At 48.5% G+C, this 18,098-nt stretch overlaps 1 protein-coding gene across 7 annotated transcripts in view; it reads left to right on the forward strand.

Moving 5' to 3' along the window:
- The window catches only part of CACNA2D4 (calcium voltage-gated channel auxiliary subunit alpha2delta 4), a 367,390-nt gene that overhangs the window by 138,050 nt on the left and 211,242 nt on the right, over positions 1 to 18,098 (forward strand). For 6 of the 7 annotated variants that reach the window (XM_063929344.1, XM_063929346.1, XM_063929349.1 and 3 more), the window contains 5 exons: positions 10,937 to 10,982; positions 11,105 to 11,202; positions 11,602 to 11,695; positions 13,344 to 13,436; positions 15,627 to 15,754. In XM_063929344.1, the coding sequence (XP_063785414.1) occupies positions 10,937 to 10,982; positions 11,105 to 11,202; positions 11,602 to 11,695; positions 13,344 to 13,436; positions 15,627 to 15,754 (459 nt within the window). The remainder of the gene's footprint in view (positions 1 to 10,936; positions 10,983 to 11,104; positions 11,203 to 11,601; positions 11,696 to 13,343; positions 13,437 to 15,626; positions 15,755 to 18,098) is intronic. The other variant, XM_063929351.1, reaches the window with a different exon arrangement.

An 18,098-nucleotide genomic window follows, 5' to 3' on the forward strand; every position in this document is an offset into this window, starting at 1 on the left:
TCAGTAATCTCACTGTGCAAAGCGCGGAGCCCCCTGACATCACCACCTCTTATTTCAGTAATCTCACTGTACAAAGCGCGGAGCCTCCTGACATCGCCACCTCTTATTTCAGTAATCTCACTGTACAAAGCGCGGAGCCCCTGACATCACCACCTCTTATTTCAGTAATCTCACTGTACAAAGCGCGGAGCCCCTGACATCACCACCTCTTATTTCAGTAATCTCACTGTACAAAGCGCTGAGCCCCTGACATCACCACCTCTTATTTCAGTAATCTCACTGTACAAAGCGCGGAGCCCCCTGACATCACCACCTCTTATTTCAGTAATCTCACTGTACAAAGCGCGGAGCCTCCTGACATCGCCACCTCTTATTTCAGTAATCTCACTGTACAAAGCGCGGAGCCCCTGACATCACCACCTCTTATTTCAGTAATTTCACTGTACAAAGCGCGGAGCCTCCTGACATCGCCACCTCTTATTTCAGTAATCTCACTGTACAAAGCGCGGAGCCCCTGACATCGCCACCTCTTATTTCAGTATTCTCACTGTACAAAGCGCGGAGCCCCCTGACATCACCACCTCTTATTTCAGTAATCTCACTCTGCAAAGCGCGGAGCCCCCTGACATCACCACCTCTTATTTCAGTAATCTCACTGTATAAAGCGCGGAGCCCACTGACATCACCACCTCTTATTTCAGTAATCTCACTGTACAAAGCGCGGAGCCTCCTGACATCGCCACCTCTTATTTCAGTAATCTCACTCTGCGAAGCGCGGAGCCTCCTGACATCACCACCTCTTATTTCAGTAATCTCACTGTACAAAGCGCGGAGCACCCTGACATCGCCACCTCTTATTTCTCTAACGTCCTAGTGGATGCTGGGGACTCCGAAAGGACCATGGGGAATAGCGGCTCCGCAGGAGACTGGGCACAAAAGTAAAAAGCTTTAGGACTACCTGGTGTGCACTGGCTCCTCCCCCTATGACCCTCCTCCAAGCCTCTGTTAGATTTTTGTGCCCGAACGAGACGGGTGCAGGCTAAGGGGCTCTCCTGAGCTGCTTAGTGTAAAAGTTTAAAGTAGGTTTTTTATTTTCAGTGAGACCTGCTGGCAACAGGCTCACTGCACCGAGGGACTAAGGGGAGAAGAAGCGAACTCACCTGCGTGCAGAGTGGATTGGGCTTCTTAGGCTACTGGACATTAGCTCCAGAGGGACGATCACAGGCCCAACCATGGATGGGTCCCAGAGCTGCGCCGCCGTCCCCCTTACAGAGCCAGAAGACGGAAGAGGTCCGGAAAATCGGCGGCAGAAGACGTCCTGTCTTCAATAAGGTAGCGCACAGCACTGCAGCTGTGCGCCATTGCTCTCAGCACACTTCACACTCCGGTCACTGAGGGTGCAGGGCGCTGGGGGGGGGGCGCCCTGAGACGCAATAAAAACACCTTTTTTGGCAAAAAATACATCACATATAGCTCCTGGGCTATATGGATGTATTTAACCCCTGCCAATTTTTTACATAAAAAAGCGGGAGAAAGGCCGCCGAAAAAGGGGCGGAGCCTATCTCCTCAGCACACTGGCGCCATTTTTTCCTCACAGCTCCGTTGGAGGAAGGCTCCCTGACTCTCCCCTGCAGTCCTGCACTACAGAAACAGGGTAAAACAAGAGAGGGGGGGCACTAAATTGGCATATAAATATATACAGCAGCTATATTAGGGAAAAACACTTATATAAGGTTATCCCTGTATATATATATAGCGCTCTGGTGTGTGCTGGCAAACTCTCCCTCTGTCTCCCCAAAGGGCTAGTGGGGTCCTGTCCTCTATCAGAGCATTCCCTGTGTGTGTGCTGTGTGTCGGTACGTTGTGTCGACATGTATGAGGAGGAAAATGGTGTGGAGGCGGAGCAATTGCCTGTGTTAGTGATGTCACCCCCTAGGGAGTCGACACCTGACTGGATGGTCTTATGGAAAGAATTACGTGATAGTGTCAGCACTTTACAAAAGACTGTTGACGACATGAGACAGCCGGCGAATCAGTTAATACCTGTACAGGCGTCTCAAACACCGTCAGGGGCTCTAAAGCGCCCGTTACCTCAGGTCGATACAGACACAGACACGGACACTGACTCCAGTGTCGACGGTGAGGAAACAAACGTATTTTCCAGTAGGGCCACACGTTACATGATCACGGCAATGAAGGAGGTTTTGAACATTTCTGATACTACAAGTACCACAAAAAAGGGTATTATGTGGGGTGTGAAAAAACTACCCGTAGTTTTTCCCGAATCAGATGAATTAAATGAGGTGTGTGATGAAGCGTGGGTTTCCCCCGATAAAAAACTGCTAATTTCTAAAAAGTTATTGGCATTATACCCTTTCCCGCCAGAGGTTAGGGCGCGTTGGGAAACACCCCCTAGCGTAGATAAGGCGCTCACACGCTTATCAAAACAAGTGGCGTTACCGTCCCCTGATACGGCCGCCCTCAAGGAACCAGCTGATAGGAAGCTGGAAAATATCCTTAAAAGTATATACACACATACTGGTATTATACTGCGACCAGCAATCGCCTCAGCCTGGATGTGCAGTGCTGGGGTGGCTTGGTCGGATTCCCTGACTGAAAATATTGATACCCTGGACAGGGACAATATATTATTGACTATAGAGCATTTAAAGGATGCATTTCTATATATGCGAGATGCACAGAGGGATATTTGCACTCTGGCATCAAGAGTAAGTGCGATGTCCATTTCTGCCAGAAGAGGATTATGGACGCGACAGTGGTCAGGGGATGCGGATTCCAAACGGCATATGGAAGTATTGCCGTATAAAGGGGAGGAGTTATTTGGGGTCGGTCTATCGGACCTGGTGGCCACGGCAACGGCTGGAAAATCCACCTTTTTACCCCAAGTCACCTCGCAGCAGAAAAAGATACCGTCTTTTCAGGCTCAGTCCTTTCGTCCCCTTAAGGGCAAGCGGGCAAAAGGCCACTCATATCTGCCCCGGGGCAGAGGAAGGGGAAAAAGACTGCAGCAGACAGCCTCTTCCCACGAACAGAAGCCCTCCCCCGCTTCTGCCAAGTCCTCAGCATGACGCTGGGGCCTTACAAGCGGACTCAGGCACGGTGGGGGCCCGTCTCAAGAATTTCAGCGCGCAGTGGGCTCACTCGCAAGTGGACCCCTGGATCCTGCAGGTAGTATCTCAGGGGTACAAATTGGAATTCGAGACGTCTCCCCCTCGCCGGTTCCTGAAGTCTGCTTTACCAACGTCTCCCCCCGACAGGGAGGCGGTATTGGAAGCCATTCACAAGCTGTATTCCCAGCAGGTGATAATCAAGGTACCCCTCCTACAACAGGGAAAGGGGTATTATTCCACGCTGTTTGTGGTACCGAAGCCGGACGGCTCGGTGAGACCCATTTTAAATCTGAAATCCTTGAACACTTACATAAAAAGGTTCAAGTTCAAGATGGAGTCACTCAGAGCAGTGATAGCGAACCTGGAAGAAGGGGACTATATGGTGTCTCTGGACATCAAGGATGCTTACCTCCATGTCCCAATTTGCCCTTCTCACCAAGGGTACCTCAGGTTTGTGGTACAGAACTGTCACTATCAGTTTCAGACGCTGCCGTTTGGATTGTCCACGGCACCCCGGGTCTTTACCAAGGTAATGGCCGAAATGATGATTCTTCTTCGAAGAAAAGGCGTCTTAATTATCCCTTACTTGGACGATCTCCTGATAAGGGCAAGGTCCAGAGAACAGTTAGAGGTCGGAGTAGCACTATCTCAAGTAGTACTACGACAGCACGGGTGGATTCTAAATATTCCAAAATCGCAGCTGATTCCGACGACACGTCTGCTGTTCCTAGGGATGATTCTGGACACAGGACAGAAAAAGGTGTTTCTCCCGGAGGAGAAAGCCAAGGAGTTATCCGACCTAGTCAGGAACATCCTAAGACCAGGCCAAGTGTCAGTACATCAATGCACAAGGGTCCTGGGAAAGATGGTGGCTTCTTACGAAGCGATTCCATTCGGCAGATTCCACGCAAGAACTTTTCAGTGGGATCTGCTGGACAAATGGTCCGGATCGCATCTTCAAATGCATCAGCGGATAACCCTGTCTCCAAGGACAAGGGTGTCTCTCCTGTGGTGGTTACAGAGTGCTCATCTCCTAGAGGGCCGCAGATTCGGCATTCAGGATTGGGTCCTGGTGACCACGGATGCCAGCCTGAGAGGCTGGGGAGCAGTCACACAGGGAAGAAATTTCCAGGGCTTGTGGTCGAGCATGGAAACGTCACTTCACATAAATATCCTGGAACTAAGGGCCATTTACAATGCCCTAAGTCAGGCAAGACCTCTGCTTCAGGGTCAGCCGGTGTTGATCCAGTCGGACAACATCACGGCAGTCGCCCACGTAAACAGACAGGGCGGCACAAGAAGCAGGAGGGCAATGATGGAAGTGGCAAGGATTCTTCGCTGGGCGGAGAATCATGTGATAGCACTGTCAGCAGTGTTCATTCCGGGAGTGGACAACTGGGAAGCAGACTTCCTCAGCAGACACGATCTTCACCCGGGGGAGTGGGGACTTCACCCAGAAGTCTTCCACATGATTGTGAACCGTTGGGAAAAACCAAAGGTGGACATGATGGCGTCCCGCCTCAACAAAAAACTGGACAGATATTGCGCCAGGTCAAGGGACCCTCAGGCAATAGCTGTGGACGCTCTGGTAACACCGTGGGTGTACCAGTCAGTGTATGTGTTCCCTCCTCTTCCTCTCATACCAAAAGTACTGAGAATCATAAGAAGGAGAGGAGTAAAGACTATACTCGTGGCTCCGGATTGGCCAAGAAGGACTTGGTACCCGGAAATTCAAGAGATGCTCACGGAAGACCCGTGGCCTCTACCTCTAAGAAAGGACCTGCTCCAGCAAGGACCATGTCTGTTCCAAGACTTACCGCGGCTGCGTTTGACGGCATGGCGGTTGAACGCCGGATCCTGAAGGAAAAAGGCATTCCGGATGAAGTCATCCCTACCCTGATCAAAGCCAGGAAGGATGTAACCGTACAACATTATCACCGTATTTGGCGTAAATATGTTGCGTGGTGCGAGGCCAGGAAGGCCCCTACAGAGGAATTTCAACTGGGTCGTTTCCTGCATTTCCTGCAAACAGGACTGTCTATGGGCCTCAAATTAGGGTCCATTAAGGTTCAAATTTCGGCCCTGTCAATATTCTTCCAAAAAGAACTGGCTTCTGTTCCTGAAGTTCAGACGTTTGTCAAGGGAGTACTGCATATACAGCCTCCTTTTGTGCCTCCAGTGGCACCTTGGGATCTCAATGTAGTTTTGGGATTCCTAAAATCACATTGTTTGAACCACTCACCACTGTGGACTTAAAATATCTCACATGGAAAGTGGTAATGCTGTTAGCCCTGGCTTCAGCCAGGCGTGTCTCAGAATTGGCGGCTTTATCCTATAAAAGCCCTTACCTAATTTTTCATACGGACAGGGCAGAATTGAGGACTCGTCCTCAATTTCTCCCTAAGGTGGTTTCAGCTTTTCACTTAAACCAGCCTATTGTGGTGCCTGCGGCTACTAGGGACTTGGAGGATTCCAAGTTGCTGGACGTAGTCAGGGCCCTGAAAATATATGTTTCCAGGACGGCTGGAGTCAGAAAATCTGATTCGCTGTTTATCCTGTATGCACCCAACAAGCTGGGTGCTCCTGCTTCTAAGCAGACGATTGCTCGTTGGATTTGTAGTACAATTCAGCTTGCACATTCTGTGGCAGGCCTGCCACAGCCAAAATCTGTAAAAGCCCATTCCACACGGAAAGTGGGCTCATCTTGGGCGGCTGCCCGAGGGGTCTCGGCTTTACAACTTTGCCGAGCAGCTACTTGGTCAGGGGCAAACACGTTTGCTAAATTCTACAAATTTGATACCCTGGCTGAGGAGGACCTGGAGTTCTCTCATTCGGTGCTGCAGAGTCATCCGCACTCTCCCGCCCGTTTGGGAGCTTTGGTATAATCCCCATGGTCCTTTCGGAGTCCCCAGCATCCACTAGGACGTTAGAGAAAATAAGAATTTACTTACCGATAATTCTATTTCTCATAGTCCGTAGTGGATGCTGGGCGCCCATCCCAAGTGCGGATTGTCTGCAATACTTGTACATAGTTATTGTTACAAAAATCGGGTTATTGTTGTTGTGAGCCATCTTTTCAGAGGCTCCTTCTGTTATCATGCTGTTAACTGGGTTCAGATCACAAGTTGTACGGTGTGATTGGTGTGGCTGGTATGAGTCTTACCCGGGATTCAAAATCCTTCCTTATTGTGTACGCTCGACCGGGCACAGTATCCTAACTGAGGCTTGGAGGAGGGTTATAGGGGGAGGAGCCAGTGCACACCAGGTAGTCCTAAAGCTTTTTACTTTTGTGCCCAGTCTCCTGCGGAGCCGCTATTCCCCATGGTCCTTTCGGAGTCCCCAGCATCCACTACGGACTATGAGAAATAGAATTATCGGTAAGTAAATTCTTATTTTCAGTAATCTCACTCTGCAAAGCGTGGAGCCCCCTGACATCGCCACCTCTTATTTCAGTAATCTCACTGTACAAAGCGCGGAGCCCCCTGACATCACCACCTCTTATTTCAGTAATCTCACTCTGCAAAGCGCGGAGCCCCCTGACATCACCACCTCTTATTTCAGTAATCTCACTGTACAAAGCGCGGAGCACCCTGACATCACCACCTCTTATTTCAGTAATCTCACTGTACAAAGCGCGGAGCTGCCTGACATCACCACCTCTTATTTCAGTAATCTCATTCTGCAAAGCGCGGAGCCCCCTGACATCACCACCTCTTATTTCAGTAATCTCACTCTGCAAAGCGCGGAGCCCCCTGACATCACCACCTCTTATTTCAGTAATCTCACTGTATAAAGCGCGGAGCCCCCTGACATCACCACCTCTTATTTCAGTTATATCACTGTACAAAGTGCGGAGCCCCCTGACATCGCCACCTCTTATTTCAGTAATCTCACTGTACAAAGCGCGGAACCTCCTGACATCACCACCTCTTATTTCAGTAATCTCACTGTACAAAGCGCGGAGCCCCCTGACATCGCCACCTCTTATTTCAGTAATCTCACTGTACAAAGCGCTGAGCCCCTTGACATCGCCACCTCTTATTTCAGTAATCTCACTCTACAAAGCGCGGAGCCCCCTGACATCACCACCTCTTATTTCAGTAATATCACTGTACACAGCGCGGAGCCCCCTGACATCGCCACCTCTTATTTCAGTAATCTCACTCTGCAAAGCGCGGAGCCCCCTGACATCGCCACCTCTTATTTTAGTAATCTCACTGTACAAAGCGCTGAGCCCCCTGACATTGCCACCTCTTATATCAGTAATCTCACTCTACAAAGCGCGGAGCCTCCTGACATCGCCACCTCTTATTTCAGTAATCTCACTGTACAAAGCGCGGAGCCCCCTGACATCGCCACCTCTTATATCAGTAATCTCACTCTACAAAGTGCGAAGCCCCCTGACATCACCACCTCTTATTTCAGTAATCTCACTGTACAAAGCGCGGAGCCCCCTGACATCACCACCTCTTATTTCAGTAATCTCACTGTACAAAGCGTGGAGCACCCTGACATCGCCACCTCTTATTTCAGTAATCTCACTGTACAAAGCGCGGAGCACCCTGACATCACCACCTCTTATTTCAGTAATCTCACTCTACAAAGCGTGGAGCCCCCTGACATCACCACCTCTTATTTCAGTAATCTCACTGTACAAAGCGCGGAGCCCCCTGACATCGCCACCTCTTATTTCAGTAATCTCACTGTACAAAGCGCTGAACCCCCTGACATCGCCACCTCTTATTTCAGTAATCTCACTGTACAAAGTGCGGAGCACCCTGACATAGCCACCTCTTATTTCAGTAATCTCACTGTACAAAGTGCGGTGCCCCCTGACATCACCACCTCTTATTTCAGTAATATCACTGTACAAAGCGCGGAGCCCCCTGACATCACCACCTCTTATTTCAGTAATCTCACTGTACAAAGCGCGGAGCCCCCTGACATCACCACCTCTTATTTCAGTAATCTCACTGTACAAAGCGCGGAGCACCCTGACATCACCACCTCTTATTTCAGTAATCTCACTGTACAAAGCACGGAGCCTCCTGACATCACCACCTCTTATTTCAGTAATCTCACTGTACAAAGCGCGGAGCCCCCTGACATCCCCACCTCTTATTTCAGTAATCTCACTGTACAAAGCGCGGTTCCTCCTGACATCACCACCTCTTATTTCAGTAATCTCACTGTACAAAGCGCGGAGCACCCTGACATCGCCACCTCTTATTTCAGTAATCTCACTCTGCAAAGCGCGGAGCCCCCTGACATCACCACCTCTTTTTTCAGTAATCTCACTGTACAAAGCGCGGAGCCTCCTGACATCGCCACCTCTTATTTCAGTAATCTCACTGTACAAAGCGCTGAGCCCCCTGACATCGCCACCTCTTATATCAGTAATCTCACTGTACAAAGCGCGGAGCCCCCTGACATCGCCACCTCTTATTTCAGTAATCTCACTGTACAAAGCGCGGAGCCTCCTGACATCGCCACCTCTTATTTCAGTAATCTCACTGTACAAAGCGCGGAGCCTCCTGACATCGCCACCTCTTATTTCAGTAATCTCACTGTACAAAGCGCGGAGCCTCCTGACATCGCCACCTCTTATTTCAGTAATCTCACTGTACAAAGCGCGGAGCCCCCTGACATCGCCACCTCTTATATCAGTAATCTCACTCTACAAAGCGCGAAGCCCCCTGACATCACCACCTCTTATTTCAGTAATCTCACTGTACAAAGCGCGGAGCCCCCCGACATCACCACCTCTTATTTCAGTAATCTCACTCTGCAAAGCGCGGAGTCTCCTGACATCACCACCTCTTATTTCAGTAATCTCACTGTACAAAGCGCAGAGCCCCCTGACATCGCCACCTCTTATTTCAGTAATCTCACTGTACAAAGCGCGGAGCCCTCTGACATCACCACCTCTTATTTCAGTAATCTCACTGTACAAAGCGCGGAGCCCCCTGACATCGCCACCTCTTATTTCAGTAATTTCACTGTACAAAGCGCGGAGCCCCCTGACATCGCCACCTCTTATTTCAGTAATCTCACTCTGCAAAACGCGGATCCTCCTGACATCACCACCTCTTATTTCAGTAATCTCACTGTACAAAGCGCGGAGCCTCCTGACATCGCCACCTCTTATTTCAGTAATATCACTGTACAAAGCGCGGAGCCCCCTGACATCACCACCTCTTATTTCAGTAATCTCACTCTGCAAAACGCGGAGCCCCCTGACATCACCACCTCTTATTTCAGTAATCTCACTCTGCAAAACGCGGAGCCCCCTGACATCACCACCTCTTATTTCAGTAATCTCACTCTGCAAAGCGCGGAGCCTCCTGACATCGCCACCTCTTATTTCAGTAATCTCACTCTGCAGAGCGCGGAGCCCCCTGACATCACCCCCTCTTATTTCAGTAATTTCACTGTACAAAGCGCGGAGCCTCCTGACATCACCACCTCTTATTTCAGTAATCTCACTCTGCAAAGCACGGAGCCTCCTGACATCACCACCACTTATTTCAGTAATCTCACTCTGCAAAGCGCGGAGCCTCCTGACATTACCACCTCTTATTTCAGTAATCTCACTCTGCAAAGCGCGGAGCCTCCTGACATCACCACCTCTTATTTCAGTAATCTCACTGTACAAAGCGCGGAGCCTCCTGACATCACCACCTCTTATTTCAGTAATCTCACTCTGCAAAGCACGGAGCCTCCTGACATCACCACCACTTATTTCAGTAATCTCACTCTGCAAAGCGCGGAGCCTCCTGACATCACCACCTCTTATTTCAGTAATCTCACTCTGCAAAGCGCGGAGCCTCCTGACATCACCACCTCTTATTTCAGTAATCTCACTGTACAAAGCGCAGAGCCCCCTGACATCGCCACCTCTTATTTCAGTAATCTCACTGTACAAAGCGCGGAGCCCTCTGACATCACCACCTCTTATTTCAGTAATCTCACTGTACAAAGCGTGGAGCCCCCTGACATCGCCACCTCTTATTTCAGTAATCTCACTCTGCAAAGCGCGGAGCCTCCTGACATCGCCACCTCTTATTTCAGTAATCTCACTCTGCAGAGTGCGGAGCCCCCTGACATCATCCCCTCTTATTTCAGTAATCTCACTGTACAAAGCGCGGAGCCTCCTAACATCACCACCTCTTATTTCAGTAATCTCACTCTGCAAAGCGCGGAGCCTCCTGTCATCACCACCACTTATTTCAGTAATCTCACTCTGCAAAGCGCGGAGCCTCCTGACATCACCACCTCTTATTTCAGTAATCTCACTCTGCAAAGCGCGGAGCCTCCTGACATCACCACCTCTTATTTCAGTAAAGTGACCTCTGTATGTCCACACCTGCTCTGTACAATACACGCATCATGTCTGCATGTGGGGTAAATGCCGTCTGCTCCTGCGTGTAGCCCACACATACTGGACTGCTATCTAGGACACGCCCCTCCCAAATCTAGGGGGGCACATCTTACATCTACCCCCCTGCAGTGCACCATGGTTCTGCTACGTTGCTTTCATAGCTTTGCTCTGAATCGGCCTGTGTAATGTAATGTTACAGAATGTCAGGTTAACGTCCTTTCTGTCATATTGATTTTGAATCCGTCCACGGATCCACTGTGTCACCACAAGGTCCTCGCACAGCAGTCAGGTCTCGCCTGGTGATAGATCTTACTCTGTTCTCTCTTGGGGTGGCTGTCAGTTCTGGAGGAAGCACCCGCTGATAATAAGTGATAATACAGCTATAGGTTTCATCTGCTCCTGACTCTGTGCTACTCTCTTCCAGGTCTGCATGACCTCCTGCACCCTGACCTCACCTTGGCCAATGAATGGTGAGTACTGATGTCTGTATATAAATTGTACTTACCCACTCATGTTGGTGGGCTATGTATATTTCCACCTGTGATTTCCCCCGTGAGCGCCGTATGTATATGTTACGTGTTCTCTCCCGCAGGATATATTGTATCACTGACATAGACCCCGACCACCGCAAACTCAACCAGCTTCAGGCTGTCACCCGGTTCCTGCTGGGGGAAGACTCGGACCTGGAGTGTGAGTGTGACCCGCAGTTATAGTGTCTCTGTGGTTATATGACACACATTGCAGTGTTTATTCTTGTCGCTGTGTCCTGTTACATTGTGTGACGTCACCGAATTGTTACTGACATTGGCAGGAACCTGGATTTTGTCTTTGTGTTTTGGTGTAATTTGTATTTGGTTTCCCATAGTCCCACCTCACGCTGCTTCTCTTTCACTGGGGGCATTATTCAGAGGTGGGCGCTGCTGCGTTCGCCTTGCGTCCGTTGGCGATAATGTTTCAGCCCTCCTCTTGTGCACTAGTGTGCGCCGGAAAGTGCATTCTCTGCGACACCCACTTTCTGCGCCCCAGTCTGTAGTTGCCCTGCTGGTGGTCCTGCGCAGTCTTGTCTCTCACGCGGCTGTACCATTGCAGGTGACGAGGAACTGGTGAAAGAGGTCTTGTTTGATGCTGTGGTAACCGCGCCGCTGGAAGCCTACTGGACGCAGCTGGCCCTCAATATGTCCAAGTAAGTGCGTTATAAGGACGCGGTTCCTGACGGATCATACTGTGGGATGGGCGACGCAGCACTGGTCGCTATAGTAACCTAATATTCACCTGCTGTCGCTGTACAGTCCTACTCCATGCAGGCGGCCCAGCATCATCCGTCCGAATATAAAACCTGACAATTCTCCAATAAACAACTGAATACTCTGGTCCAGATTTATCAAGCCCTGGAGAGTGATGCACTGCACGGTGATAAAGTACCAGCCAATCAGGCCCTAACTGTCATTTTTCAAACACAGTCTGTAACATGACAGTGATGAGCTGATTGGTTGGTACTTTATCGCTCTCCAAGGCTTGATAAATCTGGGCTTCTATCTCCATTCAGGGATCAGACTGTAATCTTATAAGAAGTCTGGACTCCACTTTCTTGACCAACAATCAGATTATAAAAATAACTGTTTAATGTGAACTATCATCCAGCTACTTGTAATATTCTAATACATTGGAATTTCCTACAACTGGGTCATACGATATATATGTTATATCTAGTCTTTTATTGTGTTTCTCCCTTTCCACATTGTAGGTTTATACCCTTTTTAGCCTGTAGGTGGGATATTTCCCATTAGTATCCATGAAGGGAATTAGTTCGTGACTATGGGCCTAATTCAGACCTGTTCGCTCGCTAGGGGATTTTTGCAGTCCTGCGTTCGCATAGTCGCTGCCCACAAGGGAGTGTATTTTTGCTTTTCAAGTGTGCGATCACCTGTGCAGCCGAGCGGTACAAAAAGATCTTGTGCAGTCTCTGCGCAGCCCAGGACTTACTCAGCCGCTGCGATCACTTCAGCCTGTCCGGGGCCGGAACTGATATCAGACACCCACCCTGCAAACGCTTGGACACGCCTGCGTTTTTCTAACCACTCCCTGAAAACGGTCAGTTGCCACCCACAAACGCCCTCTTCCTGTCATTCTCCTTGCGAACGGCCGTGCGAATGGATTCTTTCGCACAAACCCATCGCTGAGCGGCGATCAGCTTTGTACTCATGCGACGCGCCTGCGCATTGCGGTGCATACGCATGTGCAGTTCTGACCTGATCACAGCGCTGCAAAAAACGCTAGCGAGCGACCAGGTCTGAATTAGTCCCTATGTACACCACACGGACAGAGGTATAGTGATAGGAAGGGGTCATGTGGAAACACTGAATGTAGCCTGAACTGAACGCTGTACGTTTCCTGTGCTGAGAAATATGTGTTCAGAGTCCAGTTAATCTTGAGCCACATCTGGGAGGTAATGATACTGCGATATATTGCCTTCGTACTGACCAGTAATAGCTACAAGGGGGCGCTGTTGGTGCGTTGCGGCCACTTGCAGAGTTCTATTACAGAGATCCGTCTCACACTCAGAGATCCGCTTCCTGCTGCCTGGTCCTCTGACCTCCTCACACCCGCCGCAGCGGCTGTACACGGGCAACTAAGTTCCGGTTCTGTGGGACCAAACACGCTTGGTTCAGATTTGAGAGTAAAGAACGCTCACTTGGTTGGTAAATCACAGAATAACGGAATGTTGGACTCACGCCAGGCCGTGTTCGGAGTCTCGCATGTGTTATCTCATCGTCATCACGTTATCTCACAGTCAGATGGATAATTCCTCTATATCCTCTCTTGCCATCTAGACAGGACATTGGGATCGAGGTGGCTTTTCTAGGAACCCGCGCAGGACTCATCCGGAAAAACCTGTTTGTGGGTGCGGAACAAATGGCCAACAAGTACGTTACAGAGCGAGGGGTAAATGTGGTGCGGGTCGCATGTGACGGGGGGAGGGGTGGAGATTATCTGTGAGATATCGCATCCTGTGTATTATGAGTGATACCTCAGCTTCCTGTGCGAGCCGATAACTACTACTGTGATTTACCAAAGGCAGAAACACCTATTCATCCCATCATTCCTTTCTGTCTGTCTGTATGTACCACCCATGTACCCTCCGCTAGCATAAATATATTCTGTGTCTGAGTGAAATAGGACAAGTGAAGGCTCTCACACAGTCCGGCCAGCGCTATAGCATTATAATAAGACTGTCGCACGCAGCCATTTTGTGGTCCGTACCCAGGGTCAGACTGGCCCACAGGGGAACAGGGGAAACCACCGGTGGGCCCTACTGCCTGTGGACCCTCCTCCTCCTCTAGGGATCAGGTTCCAGACTCTATCCTAGTGCGCTTGAATTATGCATTATACTTATGTTACATTATACTTCACAAGAATATGGTTTATTATATATTTACCAAGGTGCACAGAACATGTACTCTGTAATGGTTTGCCAAACCTCTGTGGTGGCTGGCCACGCCCCAGTGAAGCTTGGCCACACCCTCAAGCATGGGCCCCTACAACAGCATTCCCCCGGTGGGCCCTTCATGACACTGTCCGTACCAGTCTGTCACACGCAACAGGTGGCCATTTTGTGGTCTGTACCAGCCTGTCACATGCAGCAGGCGGCCATTTTGTAGTCTGTACCAATATTCTGCTCACTAAAAACGAATGAATATCATTAAGGTGAGTTGATGTCTTACACACCATAATTAATAATTCAGTCCACAGAATGGCCACCTCCTCCTGTCTCTGGGATATGGTAGCACAATAAGTCACATCGCTAAGAACTAACAGTAATTCTTACAGATAACGTTTTGCCTGCAGGACATTCCGTTTAACAGAGCGCACAATTGCTGCTTTTGAAGCTATTGAGGCATTGTCTCTCCACCATCCGTAGAAAGGCAGATGGTAGAGTGTGTCTTACCCCTAAGAGGCGGGCACCGGGCAAATCAATAGACCCTGTTCCCATACTCCAGTGTATGCATGAGGAGAGCCGTGTTCAGCCACCCATCAATCCTTTAGTCTATGTGGTATCTGAACCGGTTTCTGGGGGTCCTGTATGCATTATTAAAGACATATAATAAGCTAAATCAAGCAGTAAAATGAAATTATTACCAGGTTTGACATCATATTGACGCCTTTATTATGTCCGTCATTGACATTTTCTGGGGTATCCATGAACCTGCAAATGTAAGCACATTCTACTGCGGAGATTTCCATAGACCAGGGAGTTGGCCTGTACCTTAAAAAGCATCAGCCAGGCAGGTAGACATTACTGTAACCTCTAAAGCGTGAACTGTTCTATGAAGATATCTGCAAATTATGGGGGTCATTCCGAGTTGTTCGCTCGCAAGCTGCTTTTAGCAGCTTTGCACACGCTAAGCCGCCGCCTACTGGGAGTGAATCTTAGCTTATAAAAATTGCGAACGAAAGATTCGCAATATTGCGAAAAGACTTCTCTGTGCAGTTTCTGAGTAGCTCGAGACTTACTCTGCCAGTGCGATCAGTTCAGTGCTTGTCGTTCCTGGTTTGACGTCACAAACACACCCAGCGTTCGCCCAGACACTCCCCCGTTTCTCCAGCCACTCCCGCGTTTTTCCCAGAAACGGTAGCGTTTTTTCGCACACCCATAAAACGGCCTGTTTCCGCCCAGAAACACCCACTTCCTGTCAATCACATTACGATCACCAGAACGAAGAAAAAACCTCGTAATGCCGTGAGTAAAAAACCGAACTACATAGCAAATTTACTTGGCGCAGTCGCACTGCGGACATTGCGCATGCGCATTAGCGACTAATCGCTCCGTTGCGAGAAAAAAATAACGAGCGAACAACTCGGAATGACCCCCTATATTCATTGCTGCATCTCATTATGTGTATTGGTAATGCCACACAGTTGTTTTTCCAATGACAACAGCGCCATCTTATGGTAAAATAGTAAAACTGCTGCTGGAAATAATTGTTCCCTGTGTCCTGGTTTCTCCCCTAGACGTGTCCCCCATGTGACATCCACAATGGTGAAATTTGTTGTAACTAATAGAATGACATAAATAAGTCCTTGTATTTTCCTGTGTGTGATGTCTGGTGTCTCAGGAGGTTTCTGCATTACGAGGATAAAGAGAGCATATTCACCATGGACCATTTCCCTCTGTGGTACAGACGGGCAGCCGAGCACACTGCAGGAAGCTTTGTGTACCACGTGCAGACTGACGACAGCCCCGGTAATGTAACACAGCTGCACTGGGTGTGGGGGGGATTGCTAGGTGCCAAGGTGTGTGTGTGTGTGTGTGTGTGTGTGTGTGTGTGTGTGTGTATATATATATATATATATATATATATATATATATATAATCTAAAGACTACTAGATTTTTATTCTGTGTCTTATGGGTCTTACTTTAAGCAGTGCCATTGAAAAGTTATGCACCTTTTCTGTTCATAGATTGTAGTACCTGGCGTCTGACTGTAGGTTGTCATTTCTGTTCATAGATTATAGTACCTGATATCTGACTGTAGGTGGTGACATTTCTGTTCATAGATTGTAGTACCTGATGTCTGACTGTAGGTGGTGACTTTTGTTTATATATTGTAGTACCTGATGTATGACTGTAGGTGGTGACTTTTCTGTTCATAGATTGTAGTACCTGATGTCTGACTGTAGGTAGTGAAAACTTTTCTGTTCATAGATTGTATACCTGATGTCTGACTGTAGGTGGTACTTATGTTCATAGATTGTAGTACCTGATGTCTGATTGTAGATTGTGACTTTTGTTCATAGATTGTAGTACCTGACGTCTGACTGTAGCTAATGACTTTTCTGTTGATAGATTGTAGTACCTGATGTCTGACTGTAGGTTGTGACATTTCTGTTCATAGATTGTAGTACTTGATGTCTGACTGTAGCTGGTGACATTTCTGTTCGTAGATTGTAGTACCAGATGTCTGACTGTAGGTGGTGCCTTTTCTGTTCATTGATTGTAGTACCTGATGTCTGACTGTAGCTGGTGACTTTTCTATTCATAGATTGTAGTACCTAATGTCTGACTGTAGGTGGTGACTTTTGTTCATAGATTGTAGTACCTGATGTCTGACTGTAGGTGGTGACTTTTGTTCATAGATTGTAGTACCTGACGTCTGACTGTAGGTGGTGACATTTCTGTTCATAGATTGTAGTATCTGATGTCTGACTGTAGCTGGTGACTTTTCTGTATATAGATTATAGTACCTGATGTCTGACTGTAGGTGGTCATTTCTGTTCATAGATTGTAGTACCTGATGCCTGACTGTAGGTGGTGCCATTTCTGTTCATAGATTGTAGTACCTGACGTCTGACTGTAGGTGGTGACTTTTCTGTTCATAGATTATAGTACCTAATGTCTGACTGTAGCTGGTGACTTTTCTGTTGATAGATTATAGTACCTGATGTCTGACTGTAGCTGGTGATTTTTCTGTTCCTAGATTGTAGTACCTGTTGTGTGACTGTAGGTGGTGACTTTTCTGTTCCTAGTTTGTAGTACCTGATGTCTGACTGTAGGTGGTGACATTTCTGTTCCTAGTTTGTAGTACCTGATGTCTGACTGTAGGTGGTGACATTTCTCTTCATAGATTGTAGTACCTGATGTCTGACTGTAGGTGGTGACATTTGCTGCATAATACATAGTGTATTTGTGTTCCCACCAGAATAGATACATTGATCATGTTTGAACTGCACATGTATACGCTCTGGGAGTACCCTCAGTATATCATTGTTACATAAATACTGTATATGAGATTCACAATAAACATATATAGGTGCATGTGAATGAATGATACGTAATTCCCTCACTCACACTGAGACTATCTGTAGTGTGCGCCTCTGCTCCTAAGGTGGAACCGCTGTGACCTCCCTGGCTGAGTAATTCCTGCTCCCCCATATATAATACAGCCCAGGCCTCAGGCCTAATGACTAGAATAGATGGTTACATCTATGGCCACTGGAAAAAAAGCCGCGACCTGGACTAGAAGTACGGCTCTTTCTGTCCATGCTGTGTGCGCTTATACAGTATGTAGTCAGAGTCTGATAATGATCCCGTGGGGCCCCAGACAGCAGACTGCTATGGGCCCCCATCTCACCCCATGCCCTCCAGTAAGGTGTTTGCATTGCATGTAACGCTGTTATCTGGCTGAGTGCAGTCTCTCACCGTACGTTCCCGCTCCTTACAGTTATCTTATATACTAGCTGAATACCCGTGCTTCGCTACAGAATGTAAAGAATAATAGCAATCTTTGTCAGGCCGCACTTCTGGGCTTCCCCGGATTGATGCTGTCAAAATGCTGGTGCTGAGGAGAATAATCCGCCTCCTTCTCTGCCCCGTCCCGTCTCTGATGCTGCCCTGCTCAGTGCTGTAAATGCAGGTGCTGAGGAGAATAATCCGCCTCCTTCTCTGCCCCGTCCCGTCTCTGATGCTGCCCTGCTCAGTGCTGTAAATGCAGGTGCTGAGGAGAATAATCCGTCTCCTTCTCTGCCCCATCCCACCTCTGATGCTGCCCTGCTCAGTGCTGTAACTGCTGGTGCTGAGGAGAATAAT

This window comes from Pseudophryne corroboree, chromosome 6, assembly GCF_028390025.1.
Source record: "Pseudophryne corroboree isolate aPseCor3 chromosome 6, aPseCor3.hap2, whole genome shotgun sequence".
In the NCBI taxonomy this organism is placed as follows: Eukaryota; Metazoa; Chordata; class Amphibia; order Anura; family Myobatrachidae; genus Pseudophryne; species Pseudophryne corroboree.